Source organism: Microtus pennsylvanicus, chromosome 19 (assembly GCF_037038515.1).
Source record: "Microtus pennsylvanicus isolate mMicPen1 chromosome 19, mMicPen1.hap1, whole genome shotgun sequence".
Taxonomy (NCBI): domain Eukaryota; kingdom Metazoa; phylum Chordata; class Mammalia; order Rodentia; family Cricetidae; genus Microtus; species Microtus pennsylvanicus.
In genome coordinates this window covers 13,285,261-13,302,924 of record NC_134597.1, presented here as the reverse complement: position 1 = coordinate 13,302,924, position 17,664 = coordinate 13,285,261, and the positions used below count along the sequence as shown (strand labels likewise).

Genomic DNA, 17,664 nt, shown 5'->3' with positions numbered 1-17,664 from the left:
CAACTTCATCAGTCCAAATGAAAACAGGGTCACGAATGTTTGGATTTCTTAAGAAGGACCACCCAGAGATTATGCTGAAGGATTCTTGTGTTGATGCCAGCTGCTTAACCATGGAGGACTCTGTAGGTATCCTCTGTTCCTGTGACCAACACTCCTACACACTTACAAAGTAAAATCTTCATAGGGATTATAAACTATACGAAGTTCTTTCTGGACATGAAGGAGTATTTATATGACAGAAACAAACATGGAAGCTTAATACACTGCAAACAGGGTAGACCCCTGGTACTTATTCCATAGCAAACCAGCAGTCAAGTCCCTGGCAATCGTGTTCTTTCATGTAACTGTCTGTTCAGATTCTGAGACACTGCCACTCACAGAACGTTTGTGAGCAAAATTCTTAAAGATAACATGCTACTTCAAACCTTTTCCAAAACAGTCATCGAGTAAAAATTTACTACTCTATCAGTGCACGAGGTAAAGTCAAGTAAAATAACATTTTTTATAGTTGCTGTGTCAAGAGCTTTACTCTGTAGTTAAGATAACCAAAGCATAGGTGAGACAGTCATACCAGTGTAACAGCGCAGTAGCATACTGGTTAGTTCATCCTGAGACAGGATTTACCAATTTAAAGAGAAAGGTGATTTAAAAAAAAATCTTGTTTGTGTGCCTTTGCGTTTCATAGGGTAACTAAAAAAAATTCTAACTCAGTTACAAAAACCAGCAGGACAGAAAGGAACAATGACTTGGGGATTCTTTAAAATTTAAAAAAAAAAAAGTTTTACTTAACATTTTCTTTAACCAAGAAAAAGAAGGGTAATTTGCAAATTAAAGGGACAAGCAAGAACAGCAGGGACATCAATGAACATGTTAATGTAGAAGGGGAAAGGTTCTGGAGCTTCAATCCAAGACTAAAAATAGGAACTACAGGCATCTAAAGAATGCTGAAGGTTTTCTATTTCCAGCCATTTGTATGCAAAATTCAAGAAGTCATTGTTTTTTACTGCTGAGTAGTATTCTAATATGTATATATTCCATACTTTCTTCATCCATTCTTCCATTGAAGGGCATCTAGGTTGTTTCCAGGTTCTGGCTATTACAAACAATGCTGCTATGAACATAGTTGAACATATACTTTTGTTGTATGATAGGGCATCTCTTGGGTATAATCCCAAGAGTGGTATTGCTGGGTCCAGGGGTAGGTTGATCCCGAATTTCCTGAGAAACCTCCACACTGCTTTCCAGAGTGGTTGCACAAGTTTGCATTCCCACCAGCAATGGATGAGTGTACCCCTTTCTCCACAACCTCTCCAGCAAAGGCTATCATTGGTGTCAGACCCAAAAAGAGGAACATGGGATGTACTCACTCATATTTAGTTTCTAGCCATAAATAAAGGACATTGAGCCCATAATTCGCGATCCTAGAGAAGCTAAATAAGAAGGTGAACCCAACGAAAAACATATAGGCATCCTCCTGAATATTAACCTTCATCAGGCGATGAAAGGAGACAGAGACAGGGACCCACATTGGAGCACCGGACAGAAATCTCAAGGTCCAAATCAGGAGCAGGAGAGAGAGAGAGAGCATGAGCAAGGAACTCAGGACCGCGAGGGGTGCACCCACACACTGAGACAATGGGGATGTTCTATCAGGAACTCACCAAGGCCACCTGGCCTGGGTCTGAAAAAGCCTGGGATAAAACCGGACTTGCTGAACATAGTGGACAATGAGGACTACTGAGAACTCAAGAACAATGGCAATGGGTTTTTGATCCTACTGCATGTACAGGCTTTGGGGGAGCCTAGGCAGTTTGGATGCCCACCTTACTAGACCTGGATGGAGGTGGGTGGTCCTTGGACTTCCCACAGGTCAGGGAACCCTGATTGCTCTTTGGGCTGATAAGGGAGAGGGACTTAACCGGGGAAGGTGGCGGGGAGGAGGCAGAAGTCTTTAATAAATAAATAAATTTAAAAAAAAAAGAATGCTGAAGGTAGTCTTCCTAGCAAAGGGCACAGCAAATGGCTATCCAATAACAAATGGTCACCCCTGAACACATCCTTACAAGTAACATACTACATAGACTGAGCAGGATGTATATATTTAGGAATATATATTATTATGTTACATATATATGCAACAACAAAGAAAAAGAGGCCATGAATTTGAGTGAGAGCAAGGTGGAAGTTGTATATGACAGTTGTTTGGAGGGGGAAAAGGGAAAGGGGAAATTGTGTAATAAGTAAGTGAAAAATAAAAATAATCATTTTTTTAAAAAAAGACATAACCTAAATAACCACTCAGAAACAAAATGGGACATATGAAAACAATTAAAAGAAATCTTTAGGGCTTGGGGGTATAAAAGGATATAATGACAAAGTTAAAGCAAGGTTCTGAACTCAATCTCTAGCATTGGAGGGAGGTGGGCAGATGGATACTTTCCATAGACTGCTTTATTTTTGATGAACCTCTTATGAACTCGAGGATTCTACAAAAGCTATACAATAGGCATTATTAGCTTCATACTGCAGAGATTAAAAAACTTAGTATAGACAAGTTAAATAATGATATGCCTCAGCTTTGTATGATTTCACAATATATGCTATTTATTCCGTACTAAACTTCATACAGTATCCACCTTCATTCTCCTCGCCATCATCGCAGAAGGACAGGGATAAACTTCGAAGTTCTTACAGCATTCTTGTAAAGTTCTCCAAGATAAACTCCCCAAGACTGGGCTCTGTGAAACAGCTCCCCACTTCACTCCTGCTCACTCACTCTCTTTAGGTATTCCCTGGTTCTATTACTCTGCTTACAATCTTCTGCACAAAGTGGTTTCATACCCTGACTTTCTGTTCAGTTTCTTTTATACATAATGTTATCTATCTTTTTAACTTATTCTTTAAGAAGTCCTCTCTCAGAGATGAGCTTCCAAGAAGGCTCAAAGCCCGACACTGATTCTAACCTAACAACTGCAATGTCACATAGAAATTGGATCCTTAAGCTTTTCCCCCCAAATTTATCCTATAAATCCTTTGATATGAAGAATGATTAAGCTTCATTTGGTAGCCACTATGCCACTCCTAAAGTAAACAGTCAGTTTTTATTGTCAATTTGATACAACCTAGAGTCACCTGGGAAAAAGAAATCTCAATTGGGATTGCCTAGATCAGCAGGTCTGTGGATGTCTGTTGGACATTTTCTTGATTGCTGATTGATGTAGGAAGACCCAGCCCACTTCATGGCAGTTAGTCCAAGTGTATAAGAAAGCTAGCTAGCAAAAGCCTGTTAGTAAGACAGAGAGTAAATGAGAAAACTGAATTCCTTTTCAGTTTCTGCTTCAAGTTCCTGCCTTGATTTCCTTACCCTGAATCTCTTAAGGAGAGACTGTGGCCAGGAAGTATAAGTCACATAATTCCTTTCCTCCCCTAAGCTGCTTTTGTTCAAAATCATAGCACCAGAAATCAAACCAGGACAATCTGACATAAGGAACCACACAAATATTTTTTTATGAATGTAAAAGAAACACAAAAAGCAAGATGATTCCAACTCTCACTAATACTGAGCAGAGTCAATGTGTTCACATCCAAACCTCAGGATCTGCTATAATTTGATTTCTTTCATAGATAACCAAAGATTTGTTTACTATGTCTTGCAAGCCAAAAACTTTAAAATGCCATTGTTATAAGTTTTTCCATGGCCAGTTTTGTTAATATCAAAATTCTTATTCATTATTCTTTGGTGCCATGGTTCTTCAGCTCCTTACCCACTTTACCTCCATTATAGTATTTAGTAATAACAACTGGCTTTCAAAGTATTCCTCCTGCTTTGCTCAGTAATGGTCTTATTCGTCTATGCTAAGTTAATGCTTCCAGAAGGGGCTTTGTGACAAATGCACTCTGAAGTACCTATCTCATTTAATCTTCTCAGAAATCAAACTCCATTTTTCTACTTCTTAAATTCTGACTGACTTTCTCTCTGCTTTTTTTGAAGTCCTAATGTTCCTAACAAAGAGTCCTTCAGGTCACAAGCTTTTCTTGCAATCCCTACAACTCTACAGAAAATCACGCCATCACAATACCCTGCTCTTCCTTAACAGACCCAGATATAGTCTCTGTTTCCTCTTGTTACTCATAAAACTAAATTCATTATGGATGTTTCTATCACTCTGGATATACTGTGTAAAGCACAGAAAGTATTTCTTGGTGGATGTTTTCTTGATAAAGACTCATTAGTTCCTTAATGCTGCCAGTATATGCATGGAGGTAAGGCCATTCACTAGCTGCACTGATTGAACTCGGAGGGTTAAAAAAAATGTAGTTGGGCAAAGTGGGTGCCAAGGATAAGAGAGAAGTTAAAAGGCATATATTTGGGGGTGAATTAGATAAAAATACATTGGATACTTGCATGAAATTCTCAATAAATAAAAAAATTCACTTTCATTAGGTATGAAAGACATAGTGAGTGGTTCCGTTTATGCAAAATGTAAAACATGGAAGACTTTATGGAGATATACTGGTGGTTGCTTAGAGCTGGCACATACACAGAAAATAGAATTGGGTTCTTGGTAAGTACAAGTTTCTTTTATAGATGCTAAAACAGTGGTCATCATTGTACAACCCTGTTAATATACTAAAATACCCTGAATCATACACTCTAAAATAATTTTAATATGGCCATTCAAACAGAGGAAAGAACAATATGTTTTGCTTATTCACCCTTCATTGTTTTTAAGAGCTTAATTGAAATATAATTGACAGTCCATATAATCCTCCATTATTAATAAAGGGCATTCTACTATGAACCTTTCAAAATATACACAATCTTCTTCAACCAACTATTCCCATGGTCTACCAGTGCTCACGATGCTACATTCACTTATCCCGAGGTAGAGAGACTCACGGGTCCAAATTGATTACCAACAATGTACATATGCTATATTTTGGCTTTATACAATTTTGTAGATTGATTTTTGGTACTGAAATGCCATCTGTAAAATCATTTCTATGGGAAAATACATATTCAAAGCCAAAACTAAATTTAGAAAGAAGCAACCACTCCACGCCATCCTGTGACCCCACAAATAAGCCAGACGAGACCTGTCACTCCCTCCAGTTCCCACCCACAAAGGCTCATCTAGAAACAGTCTTGTAAAAAATGCAGAATGTGCCAACCTCCAGGTTATGAAAATGGGCTTTTGAAAAATCATAGCTATCTTCTTCAAGGCTAACCCAATACTTTATGGGACAAGCTCTCTTCTCACTGTGATTTTAGAGCATACACAAAATACCACTGTTGAATTCACAGAGTTAGGCATTGTTTGTTTTAGCATAATTCTACCATGTGATGCAGACTGGCCTAGAACTCATTATATAGCCAGGACTGGCTTCAACGTCATGATCTTCATGCTTCAGTTTCCTGAATATTGGAATTGCAGGCATAAGGTGCCACATCCAGTGAGTGCATAAGGAATTTTAACTTTTACAAAACCCAATGTAATTTTAAAAAACAAGTTGTTTCTACTTATAAATTTCCAAACTTAAAGCGTGAGTCATAGGTTTTACTTACTGACCCACCTACTATAGCTTACTCTTAGAGGAATCTTTGATATGTATACATTAAATGAACAGAGAATTAAACATGCAATTTGGTTAGTCTTAAGACAATGTGCATAAACAATGTCGTGGTTTGCATGTGAAATATCCCCAGTGGACTGAAGAGTTTGACTCCTGATCTCCAGTTGGTGGTTCTTCTGGAAAAGGTAAGTAATCTTTAAGAAGTGGAGGTTTACTGGAGGAAGTGGGATATTGGGAGCAGGCCTTGAGGATTTATAACCTAGACCCCACTTCCGGTTTTCTGTCTGCTTCCTGAATATGGAGAGAACGTGACTAGTCATTCTTCTGTTCCTGCCATTCCTGTACCATTCTGGGCCGAATACGCCTGTAATAGTGCAAGCTGAAACAAACCCTTTCTTCCCCAAGTTGCATTGTCAAAGGATTTTATCACAACAACAATGAAACAAGTGGCTAACACAGTCAGCATTTCTTCATGGACTTGCTTACCTCCTGCAGTTGACAAGCTTTGATGATGCTCTTATATCTGTACTCATCATAGGAAACACCAAAGATGATATTTTCTCTGACAGTACCCGGCATAATCCATGAAAATTGAGAACAGAATGAAATTCTTCCACTGTGCTTAATTTTTCCCTCTGAAGCTTCCAGTTCTCCCAAAATCATCATCAGGAGTGATGTCTAAAAATAAATATCTTTGCTGAGTTGTTTGATCAAATAATTTAGCTTCCCCCTTGCCTCCAATTATTCTAATCTAAAGTCTCCCAATGTTTAAAGAGTCTATTAACTCATTTGATTAAAGATGTTTCAGTACTTCGTGATGCAGGGGCTTTTTCAGGCACACAAATTACAAAGGGAACGAAAGAGACAATGGCACCACAGAGTGAGAGTAACAAGTGCTACATTCTTGATCGAGGATCTCAAAGAAGAATGAGTCCCTCCTTAAGTTTACTGGGATAGGTTTGCAGATATGGAGATTGGCAACAATGAACATTTGCTGAGCGCCTTCAGCCTAGGAGCTGCCTATATGCTCTAACTATATGAGCATACTTATTCGTCACAGTAAACTAACACAGATCCAGTTCTTTCTTCCTCTTTTAAATGGAGATTAGGTTGAAAGAAAAAAATGCATATTCAGCTAGCCTTTCTTGATGATTATGACAACCTGAGAAATAAACTAAAAGGCCGGCTGGTAATCTCTGCACTTGGGAAGCACAGATAGGTGCATCTCTGTGAGTTTGAAACCAGCCTGGTCTAAAAGAGCTAGTTCCAGGACAAGCTTCAAAGCTTCAGAGAAATCCTGTCTCGAAAAACAAAACAAAATAATGAAAAATAAAAAAATAAATAAACTAAAAGAAGTATCATTAAACAAAGGCTTATATTACTCACACAAAATAAGAAAGTACTTCCATCTTAATATGAGAATTTGTTTTCATCTTTAATAAATGCTAACAATATATGCATCTAAAATTATTTTTCAAAAGCTTTTTTGTGTCACTTTAATATAACCATAAAAATAAAAAAGTTGAAGATAATAACATAAATATGCTACATAGCCTCACAAAAGAAGTCCTAAGGAAAAAAACCAAGTATACATAAAACAAGCAATAGGGCAGGGTGTGGTGTAGAGGATGTTATCACTTAAGAAAATCTGGATGTCAATGAATTGTGTGTGTGTGTGTGTGTGTGTGTGTGCTGACAAAGAAAGTACTCTTAGTCTACTGTGTGTGTGCGTGTGTGTGTGTGAGAGTTTGTGTGTATGTGTGTGTGTGCTGACAAAGAAAATACTCTTAGTCTACTGTGTGTGTGTGTGTGTGTGTGTGTATATACTATAAAGAAAAACTGTTAGTAGGGGAAGGAAAAACACTAATTTTACCTTCATTATTTCATTCATTATGAATAAACTAAGTGTATAAAAATGAAATATGGCCGGGCGGTGGTGGCGCACGCCTTTAATCCCAGCACTCGGGAGGCAGAGGCAGGCGGATCTCTGTGAGTTAGAGGCCAGCCTGGTCTACAAGAGCTAGTTCCAGAACAGGAACCAAAAAGCTACAGAGAAACCCTGTCTCGAAAATTAAAAAAAAATAATAAAAAAATAAAATAAATAAAAATGAAATATGAAGTACATAACTATTATAAATGTAACCAGTAGAAAAATATAAACTTTCCTAAAAACCATATTATAGTTATTTCTTAATATCCTTGGAGGAGGAGTATTATGTAGCATACCCCAAAAAAGCTTTTCCTTTTTCACTTAACTACATCTTAGAAAACTTTCTATAACCAAAGACTAGTGAGCTTCAATACATATCCATACTCCTCTGAAGATACCTATATCAAATCTCTGTGCATCTATAAGGGCATAGCATACAAGTAGATAAATTAATAGGCTATCTTTAAGGTTTAAGTAGTAAACCATCAAATAGAGAAGTATAAAATTAACTTTGAATATTTATTATTTTAATTATAAAACCTTATGTTGTTGCTAGACCCCTTTTCCTTCCTATTATCATCAAGCAGCAGTCCCCTTGCCCGAGTTGTGAGACTCTTGATAAGGAGTGGGCCCAGACCTTCCTCTCTTCACAGCAGCTTTCTGTGAGAGGTAAGGGCCGTCCCAGAGTGAAATTAGTCTTCAGTTTTTCATAGGCTTGCCTGAGAGTTAATTATGGCTAAGTTCAACAAATCCGCAATTCCAAAGCTATCCTTACACATATCTCATGTAGTGGACAATTCATTTTTAAAATTCTACATAGCAAGCAATACTCCCCCAGGCAGATAGTCTGGTGTAGGACATCTGTGTGTTCAAGAGCAACAGCTACATAGACTCCTGTGGTATTGTTTTCTTTAAATACCGAAAAGTTTTTTAAAAATTTTTATTTAAAAGGGCCATGTCACATATGGGAAAACAATTGGAGAGAAAGAGAGCAAGATATACAATAATTAGAAAATTTCTGTGGCATTTTATTTCCAAAATCTCAGATAAAACTCTTCAAAATAAAGAATTTATGTTTAAGAGATTAATATAAAATAGAAACAAATTCCCTTTCAGAATCCTTAATTTTCATTTCTGTTTTTATAATAGCCCCATTCTTCCTTCTCTTCCTCCTCTGTTTTCCTCCCTCCTTTCTACTCCCATTCCTTCCTCCTATGTTCTGGAAAAGAATTTAACGGATTAATGAACACATTTTTGTATTACTGAAGGGCACTTTACCTAAACGGCACTATGACTAAACAAGATCTATTCTGTAGGTCTCCACAGCAAGTGCTTTTTACCCAAGCTCATGGAGCCTGTACTCATCTCCAGTTTCATCCCTTTGGTCCTTCAATGTGCTATCACTCTAATCAATAAAGAACAACTACATATCAGGATCCAGATCTTCGGGCAGTTTTTCCTTCTAGCAGATTAGATTTTCCCGAGCTGTCTCTCCAAAGGCCATAAGTTTATATAAACATAGTAGGTTGTTCTTGCAACCGCTGAACAGTATTTTCTTAAACATCTTTTCACTCGACATATTTTCATAATATATAATAAGCAAGATTCAACAAATTGATATATATGTATATATATTACAGGAAATAGTACTACTGCCATATTTGTAAGCTAAAATGATTTCTAACTGGGTTCTAAGTACTTACAGCTATACCCACAGGTAAATGTAGTTCACACCTCTTATCAAAGTCACATGTTTTCACAATGGATGGAAACTATTACAGAGATCTACAACTAATCAAAATGCAGACAATAACTGACTATGGGTTACTCAGCCCCCATTGATATATCTAAAATGCAACCTCTATACTTAAGGCTCAGGAAAAACTGTGGGAGAAGGACGAAAGATCATAAGAGCCAGAGAACAGGAATGTGTGCTTCTACAAAGTATCTTTTAGACATGACACACTACACCTATGAAATATCTAAAATATTGTTACCTAAACAAGTCCTATGTGATGACATCACTAGTTGGCATGACAACATAGATGAAGGAAATCTCACAAGGTCTCATCCCTTAGAGCAGTGGTTCTCAACCTTTCTAATGATGTGATCCTTTGGAAACCCAAGAGGCATTGCAACCCACAGGTTGAGAACTACTGCCCTGGATGAACACTTACAAATGAACAAAAGTGGTTGGGAGGCAGAGTAAATTTTTTTCAAAAATGAGCTCCTTGATAGGTTATCTAATCAAGTGATCAGCTCTAAATACATGTGCATATAAGAAACACGATATATGAGCTGTGGAGAGATGGCAGTTAAGAACACTAGCTCTTCTAGAGGACCTGGGTTCAATTCCCAGCACCCACAAGGCAGTTTACAATTTCCTGTAACTCTACCTCTAGGGGATCCGACACCCTCACACAGACAAAACATCAATGCACATAAAATAAAAATAAATTATTTAAAAATATTAAAAAAGAAACACAAAATGAATCCAGTACATTATATATAATAACTAAAACAGATGTTATGAATTGGAATATAAGTGAGTAAGGCTATTAGAAATAGGACAAGGAAATGGGAATTATGTAAATATAGTACTCATGTATGAATTTCTCAAAAAATTTAAAGAGACAGTACCTTTCCCGCTCCAGTAGATCCAGTAATAGCCAACATCTCTCCTTTTTCTACCTTAAAATTGATGTTTTTCAACACAGGATTTCCCAGAAAACAAAGATGATTAAAACCAATGCTGCTATCACCATTGGAAAGTTTTCTGTCACTATTGTTTAGTTGTACTTTCTCCAATAATTCTCCAAATCCCTATTTAGTCACAGCAAAAATAAAAAATGTTTTCAGTTATTTTCAATAGATACCTTTATGTGCAATCAGTTTAAGAAACACATGGTACATGATCCATTATAAGACATATGCATTATTAAATTAATTTATAATCTATGATTATAAAGCACAGGCTTGATAGAGATCATGGATATACATTCAATGAGAAAACAATTTCCCTTTATCAGACTTTTATTTATCATTACATTAATTTTATACCATTAAAAGCTAAAGCGTGTGTACATGCTTGTGCGCATATGTGTGTGTGGACCAAAACTATAGGAAAGAAGAGTATATACTTATACCCTTTTCCTACAGATCTGGTAATATCATTAATTCATCATAATATATAAAGCAGGTTTCACAATCTTCCTCTTTTAAAACTGTGGACTCCTACTCAGAATGGTAAATGATCAGTCACAAACAAGTAGTTCTGAGTGGAATTACAATGCAAACCTGACTTCTATTATTTCACGCTGCTAGGTAGTTTCTTTAAGATTTTCTCAAATCATTTATTATCACTGGCTACAAATATGACGAAGTTCTAGAGACTTCAAAGGAATTGTTCTGTACAAGAGCATGTGTGCAGTGGAGAGGAATCCCTTTTGAAAATGGCTTGCCTCTTCCATTGCCCCACGGAAGTTAGGAGATACTGTCTTCAAAGCAAAATTAAATAAACAGCATTAAATGGTAGTCATAAGGAACTCTGTGTGCCAAGTTTTAAGGGAATCTATTTTTAGGCCCTCATCATCTTAAGATACTTTTTCCTAAAGTTAACCTGCCTGAGAATTCATTGTCTGCTACTTCTTAGAATCCAATGGGGCCTCCCAGTTGTTCTTTCCTCATTTTATACCAAACAATTGCCTCCCCCACTATGATGCTCATCTTCTTAATGTATCTCCAGAATGTGAAAAATCACTTGAGACCCAAACAATGGCACCAAAAGGAATGATGATGTCTGGAAACAAGAGACCCATAAAAAAAAGGTAAAAGATACTGAAAGAAGTAACAATGTATTTCACCTAGATGTCAAATGTAGGGATCCCACACATTTCAAAAATAGTACTTCTGCATTAAAGACTACTTCTAAAATCCAACAGTGGGAATTTGATTAGGAGGAGTTAAGAGGAAGAATGGAAGGTGAATGTAATAAAATTTATTATATATGTATAAATTTCTCAAAATTAATAAAAAGCACTATACTTTTAAAGAGAAGAAAATTAAAAATATAGTTATAATGTCCCAACTAGACACCAATGGATAACAAATTAAAACAAAACAAAACAGTGTTAGGTGTTGTTTTTAACAAACTCTTAACCATCCAATTTCATCAATAAAGAGACAGGCACCAGATGCTGGGGTGAAAGCCCGCAAGCTCAGGCATATATAGAGCACAACCAGCTGTCCTTTCTTCTCAGCTGAGATCCTGAAGCCCGATGTATCCTATAGTTTCAAACAAGACCTTCAAACTCCCTGTCCCTGACTTCTACTTCCTGTGTCTCTAACCATCCTCTTGACTCCCTCTTACCGTTCAGAGCTTGACAGTAAGACCCTATTCCTAAAGATACCATACATTTAATAGAACATGGAGAAATACAACTGGATTCACCTGGATGCTTCATCACTATGGAACAGTTTGCATTGTGTTCCTAGGTGTTACAAAAACTACCAAAGGAGAAAAGCAAGCATCAATCTTACTGGCATGCCTGTTAGCGCAATAGTCACACAACTGTTATGCTAGTAACCACACTTTCTGATTGGACTTGAAGTCTAATCCACAAGATGAGATCCAACTTTCACTGCTTTTCCTTGATACGTACTTACAAGTATTTTCACATTCATTCAGCACTCTTAAGTTTAGTTGAAAGACAATATTATCATGTATAAACTCTGAAAAGTTTTCTACTAGATGGTTTAGCTTTTACTCAATAACACTGTGATAGAAATACAGAAGCGCATGGTTTTTGCTCTTGTTATATGTAAGTGGGCCAAATAATAAGTACAATTTCTCCAGCCTTGTAAGTGTTGAGGGCACTAATGGGAAATACTTTTTAGACATTAAAACAACAGTTTCTACCTTCTCCTCTTTCTCCTTCTACTACTTTCTATCTTTTCGTTTGTCAGTCCTGGCAACTGAATCCAGGCCATTGTCCACACTACGCAAGTACTCTGCTACTGAGTTATACCTCTACCCCTTTATTTGTACCATTAAATAAGTAGCAATATGCAGTGTGGTGACTTGGAAATGGCTCTGAGGTATGAGAAACCAAGACTGATTGATATTTTAGCTCTACCGTGGGTATATGAGCAACCTCTTTACTTAAAGGCCTCAAGCCCCAATTGAGTAAAATGTAAGTATAAATTTTATCTAATCAAAGAATGTCATGTAACCCACTCTAGACCTCAGGTGTTGCCATCAAAGGAGATGGAGAATGTGCTGGACCAAGTGAGACAGTAAAGCTTGAGGGGTGATGAATATGAAGTGCATAAGGAGCATGCAAGATACTGGAAGAGCATGCATGGAATTCAGCATTGAAACTAGGACCAGAGACTTGCATTTGCACATCATCAGTTCACTAACGTTGAGCCTAGGTGAAGGCTCCCACACCGCAGAGAGGGTAAAATGCTGGAAGCTGCTCATGGGGACTCAATGGGTCATCAATAGTGACAGGCAGGGGAGCCTTAGAAATCATGATCAGAGAACTTAATATTCACTGAGGAACCCCTACATGCAAAGTGAGCAAATAAGCAATCCATGTAAATCATTTTATTATTAGGAAGATTGTATCTTCATTTTATAGATGAAGACACTAGCTGCTTGACAACTTGAAAGTAATATAATTTGGACTACATGGAAAATGAATTGCAGAGAGAAGATTCAACTCTAGTATTGAATCCTATCATCTTCCTGGCCTGTTAGATGAAATCAATTACGTGATTTTAAAGAAACGGGCTTTTATAATGCATTTAATGTCTTGTCTTCCACTTTTCACTCTATAACACAAAACATCCCCTTCTCATAGCTCTATCAGTTATAGTATCATTTGAATGTTATGATTTATTGAGTAGAAATTTAGATATATGAAAAGGAAAAGGTTCAATTTTTATGTATTAAAAAAACCTACAATGTTTAGGAATTCTCACCTCCTCCCAGAATGCTGTTACATTCTCCATGACCACATCTGTGGTCATTAAGTTATACTCCAGCATCTTATATTCTTGATTCTGCAGGAAATCCTAGCCAATAAAGAGAGTAAGGGCTTTTAATCATAGAATTGGAATAACAAGGATGCATTGCTTTATCTTCGTATAGTGTCTTAAATTAGAAATTATTTAATAAAATAACTTTACAATTGTCCTAAAGTTAATGAATTAAGCAGCAGGACTCATCTCAGTCGAAATATACTCTTTAAATATATTAGCTTATGAAATTAGTTTTATATATTAGACATTAGTACACAGTTGCTTCTTTATTATACTATTATATGGAATATTAATTTCTAATGAAACCCTAATAATTACTCACTCATGTCTCAGTTCAAGGTTAGTACAAAGGAAAAGAACCACAAATTGTGTTGTTTTTTTAACACAATTTTATAAGCAACATCACTATCATCACTTCTCTAGAAAGGGAACGTATAAGAACTTCATATAACTACTTTTAAGAAAGGGCTTCATCAGAGACTCAAAACTACATTCTTCCTAGAGAAGATGTAGCATATTACTAAATCTGTGCACCAGGAAGTCTTCACTAGTCCTACCTGGCCTCTTTCTTTCTTCCTTCCCTCCCTCTTTTCCTCTTTTGTTTGTCTCATTTACTTCTGTATTTTTTCAGATGTTTTTTGTGTTACTATTCAGTTTTATTCTCACTTCTCTTATCTATCTGCCCTCTTCTCCCCCTTTATTCTCTCATTTTTCCACCCAACTACAATGATAGAAATAAGATTAATCACAGAGCCACTATGATCCTAAGTGCCACTCACTATGTTGTCTAATCACATAACTCAAGTTCATTTAACCCTGGGGTGCAACGGGTAGAAAGAAGGGGCTGAAAGAGAGTATGATAAGCCGGAGAGGGTAGACTCCTTGAGTGGCAGCTGCTACAGCTATGGGGACCCAAATTACTAGAAAATCTGAATTTGTCAAAAGACACTCAGTGCATGCATATGTATACACACGTATGCCTGTGTACAAGGGTACACATGATATCTCTCTATTTCTAGTTACTAGCAACTAATTCAAAATTTCAAAGACAAATCAAACAGATATAGAAGCTAAAATAACATGCTGCCACCATCTGTGACAGCAGACTTAGGTAAGCAATGGAGGACCACTTAAACCAGCTCACCCTCCACCACTTAAACCAGCTCACCCTCCACCACTTAAACCAGCTCACCCTCCACCACTTAAACCAGCTCACCCTCCACCACTTAAACCAGCTCACCCTCCACCCCATAAACCAGCTCACCCTCCACCACTTAAACCAGCTCACCCTCCACCCCTTAAACCAGCTCACCCTCTGCCCCATAAACCAGCTCACCCTCCACCCCTTAAACCAGCTCACCCTCCACCACTTAAACCAGCTCACCCTCCACCACTTAAACCAGCTCACCCTCCACCCCATAAACCAGCTCACCCTCCACCCCTTAAACCAGCTCACCCTCCACCCCATAAACCAGCTCATCCTCCACCACTTAAACCAGCTCACCCTCCACCCCTTAAACCAGCTCACCCTCCACCACTTAAACCAGCTCACCCTCCACCCCATAAACCAGCTCATCCTCCACCACTTAAACCAGCTCACCCTCCACCACTTAAACCAGCTCACCCTCCACCCCATAAACCAGCTCATCCTCCACCACTTAAACCAGCTCACCCTCCACCACTTAAACCAGCTCACCCTCCATCACTTAAACCAGCTCACCCTCCATCACTTAAACCAGCTCACCCTCCGCCCCATAAACCAGCTCATCCTCCACCACTTAAACCAGCTCACCCTCCACCACTTAAACCAGCTCACCCTCCACCCCATCTATTTGTCATAATGATTAATTTCTGTGTTAATATTTAAACAAATATATTAAAGTATAATGATACATTATTCTTGCAAGTTTACTCAATTTTCTCTGAATAAACTACATTCACCTCAAAGCTTTAAGACGTCTTACTACTAGAAGCTACTTTGGCATCCTGCAGTAATTAATGTGACACAAAATGCCATTTTTCATCCCTCATACTATCCAGAAAAAGGCTAGAGAAGTTTGAGTGGGGCATTCCAGGGTTAGCAGAAACATATTTATTTATTTATTTATTTATTTATTTATTTATTTATTTATTTATTATGTATACAATATTCTGTCTGTGTGTATGTCTGCAGGCCAGAAGAGGGCACCAGATCTCATTTCAGGTGGTTGTGAGCCACCATGTGGTTGACGGGAATTGAACTCAGGACCTTTGGAAGAGCAGGCAATGCTCTTAACCACTGAGCTATCTCTCCAGCCCCTAGCTGAAACATTTTACAACTTCTTCATGAAGTCTATTTTTCAATGTTTTTGGCTGTTTACAAGCTGCCTAGAACTTATCTCTTCTCTGATTATTTGGGTGAGATTTCATTTCATTAGACCTTCGTTGTCAGAATTCATGAGACCCTGTATGAAAATGAGGAGAGGAAATCCTACCCATTCATAAATACAAAACCAAAAAAAAAAATTTAGGGAGTTCTCCCACTATACAAATTTTAAAATGCTTCAGAATCATATAAGGATGTAGTTATGGAAATTACCTGTACTTTTGTTATCATTCCAATAGAATCATACCATGTTTGCACAGCAGTGGGGAACTGTCGTGTGACTGACATACGCAGGACAATGCAGAAAGAAATGGTTGTGAATATTTTTCGGAGGATGATTCCGTTGATGACTGTATAGGGATACACAGATAAAAAGACTACAAGGAACCCTGAAAAGAAGAAGGCAGAGCTGGTGAAGAACCTCATATAGGCTGCCTTCCGGGTCAGTTTCAGTTCCACCCTGTGGAAAACAGAAGATGTGAGATGTTACTTTCTTTTTAAATGTCAGGTGTTATAGAATATAAGATCTGAACATACCGTCTAGAGTTTGGGCAAGTTATAGAATCTCTCTTGGGCTCAATTAGCTCATGTGATTGTTAGTGAATATACCATGTTTTTTACAGAATACTTGTTAACATTGCTGTAAAACAATTAAGAACTTCAATTACTATCATAATGAAATTTTTAACTATATTACTAAAATTAATTTAAATTGTATTATCTAAATATATTTCCATTTTATATCTTTAGAGACTTCATTATTAAAACATGAAATGACGTGTGGAAGAGAAAGATTCTAGCTTGGTTTTAAATAGCATTGGCAATGGCATGAGGAGGTTAACTTGGATACAAGACAGCCAAGAAATGTGTTACTGGGCATCCTCTTCTCCGAGCCATATCTACTGATGCTGAGGTACTGCACTAGCTTCCCAGAAGCTACTCTGCCGTCAAAGAAGCCAAGTCATTGTATTGTAGGTGTGTCTTCAAAACCTCCCTCTTCAGTGTAATATAATCATCTGCAGTCAAGCCTCACATAGGTACAGTCCTCTCGTCTGAACTCCAACTGTGAACTATTATTTTTTTAAGACACACAGGAAGGGGTTAAATGATTTAATGGGGATGTCACAAGAACCGAGAGCAATATTCCCCTCAACCTCAAACCCACTCTTGCTCCTCCACACTCTAAGCAATAAAGCTTCAAGACCCTCGTGATCATCTGCAACCAGGACAGTCAAAGGCCAATGTTAAACACAAAAGGAGAGCTCTCTCCAAAAGGAGCAATAGTTGAGATGGTCTGGTGCAATGGGGGACCTGAGATGCAGACACCTCCACAGACCTCGAATTCAAAGAAACAACTGACGCTCTCATGTGGTAGAACTAAAAGGAAATATTTTTTAAGTCTTCAAAGAAAACACTGCACTACTTGAGCTCACTGACAGAGGTCATGGGCATAACCTACATTGTATTATGATCAGGCTAATTAGGTGTAGTGTTTTGTCTTTCAGTAAATTTGTATTGAAGGTGGGTTATGGTTTGAGGTCTGCCTGTTTTACCTATGTCATCAAAAGGAAGTCAGTATTTCCTCATGATTCCATCACTAGAGAGAAACATAATACCTTCCTTGAGAGAGGTGGTTAAGCTTAGATGATAACATAGCAGAAAATCTAACAGAATGCAAACTGTAACACTTTTCTCTTAGGTTAGTATTTATAAAATGATAGAACTGTTTAAAAATGATAGCAAGGTGTCA

At 37.5% G+C, this 17,664-nt stretch overlaps 1 protein-coding gene across 1 annotated transcript in view; it reads right to left on the bottom strand.

Moving 5' to 3' along the window:
* The window catches only part of Cftr (CF transmembrane conductance regulator), a 139,911-nt gene that overhangs the window by 69,404 nt on the left and 52,843 nt on the right, over positions 1-17,664 (bottom strand). Inside the window, exons 8-11 of the mRNA XM_075953676.1 lie at positions 16,128-16,374; positions 13,490-13,582; positions 10,145-10,327; positions 6,061-6,252 (exon numbers count right to left, since the gene is read on the bottom strand). Of these exons, the coding sequence (XP_075809791.1) occupies positions 6,061-6,252; positions 10,145-10,327; positions 13,490-13,582; positions 16,128-16,374 (715 nt within the window). The remainder of the gene's footprint in view (positions 1-6,060; positions 6,253-10,144; positions 10,328-13,489; positions 13,583-16,127; positions 16,375-17,664) is intronic.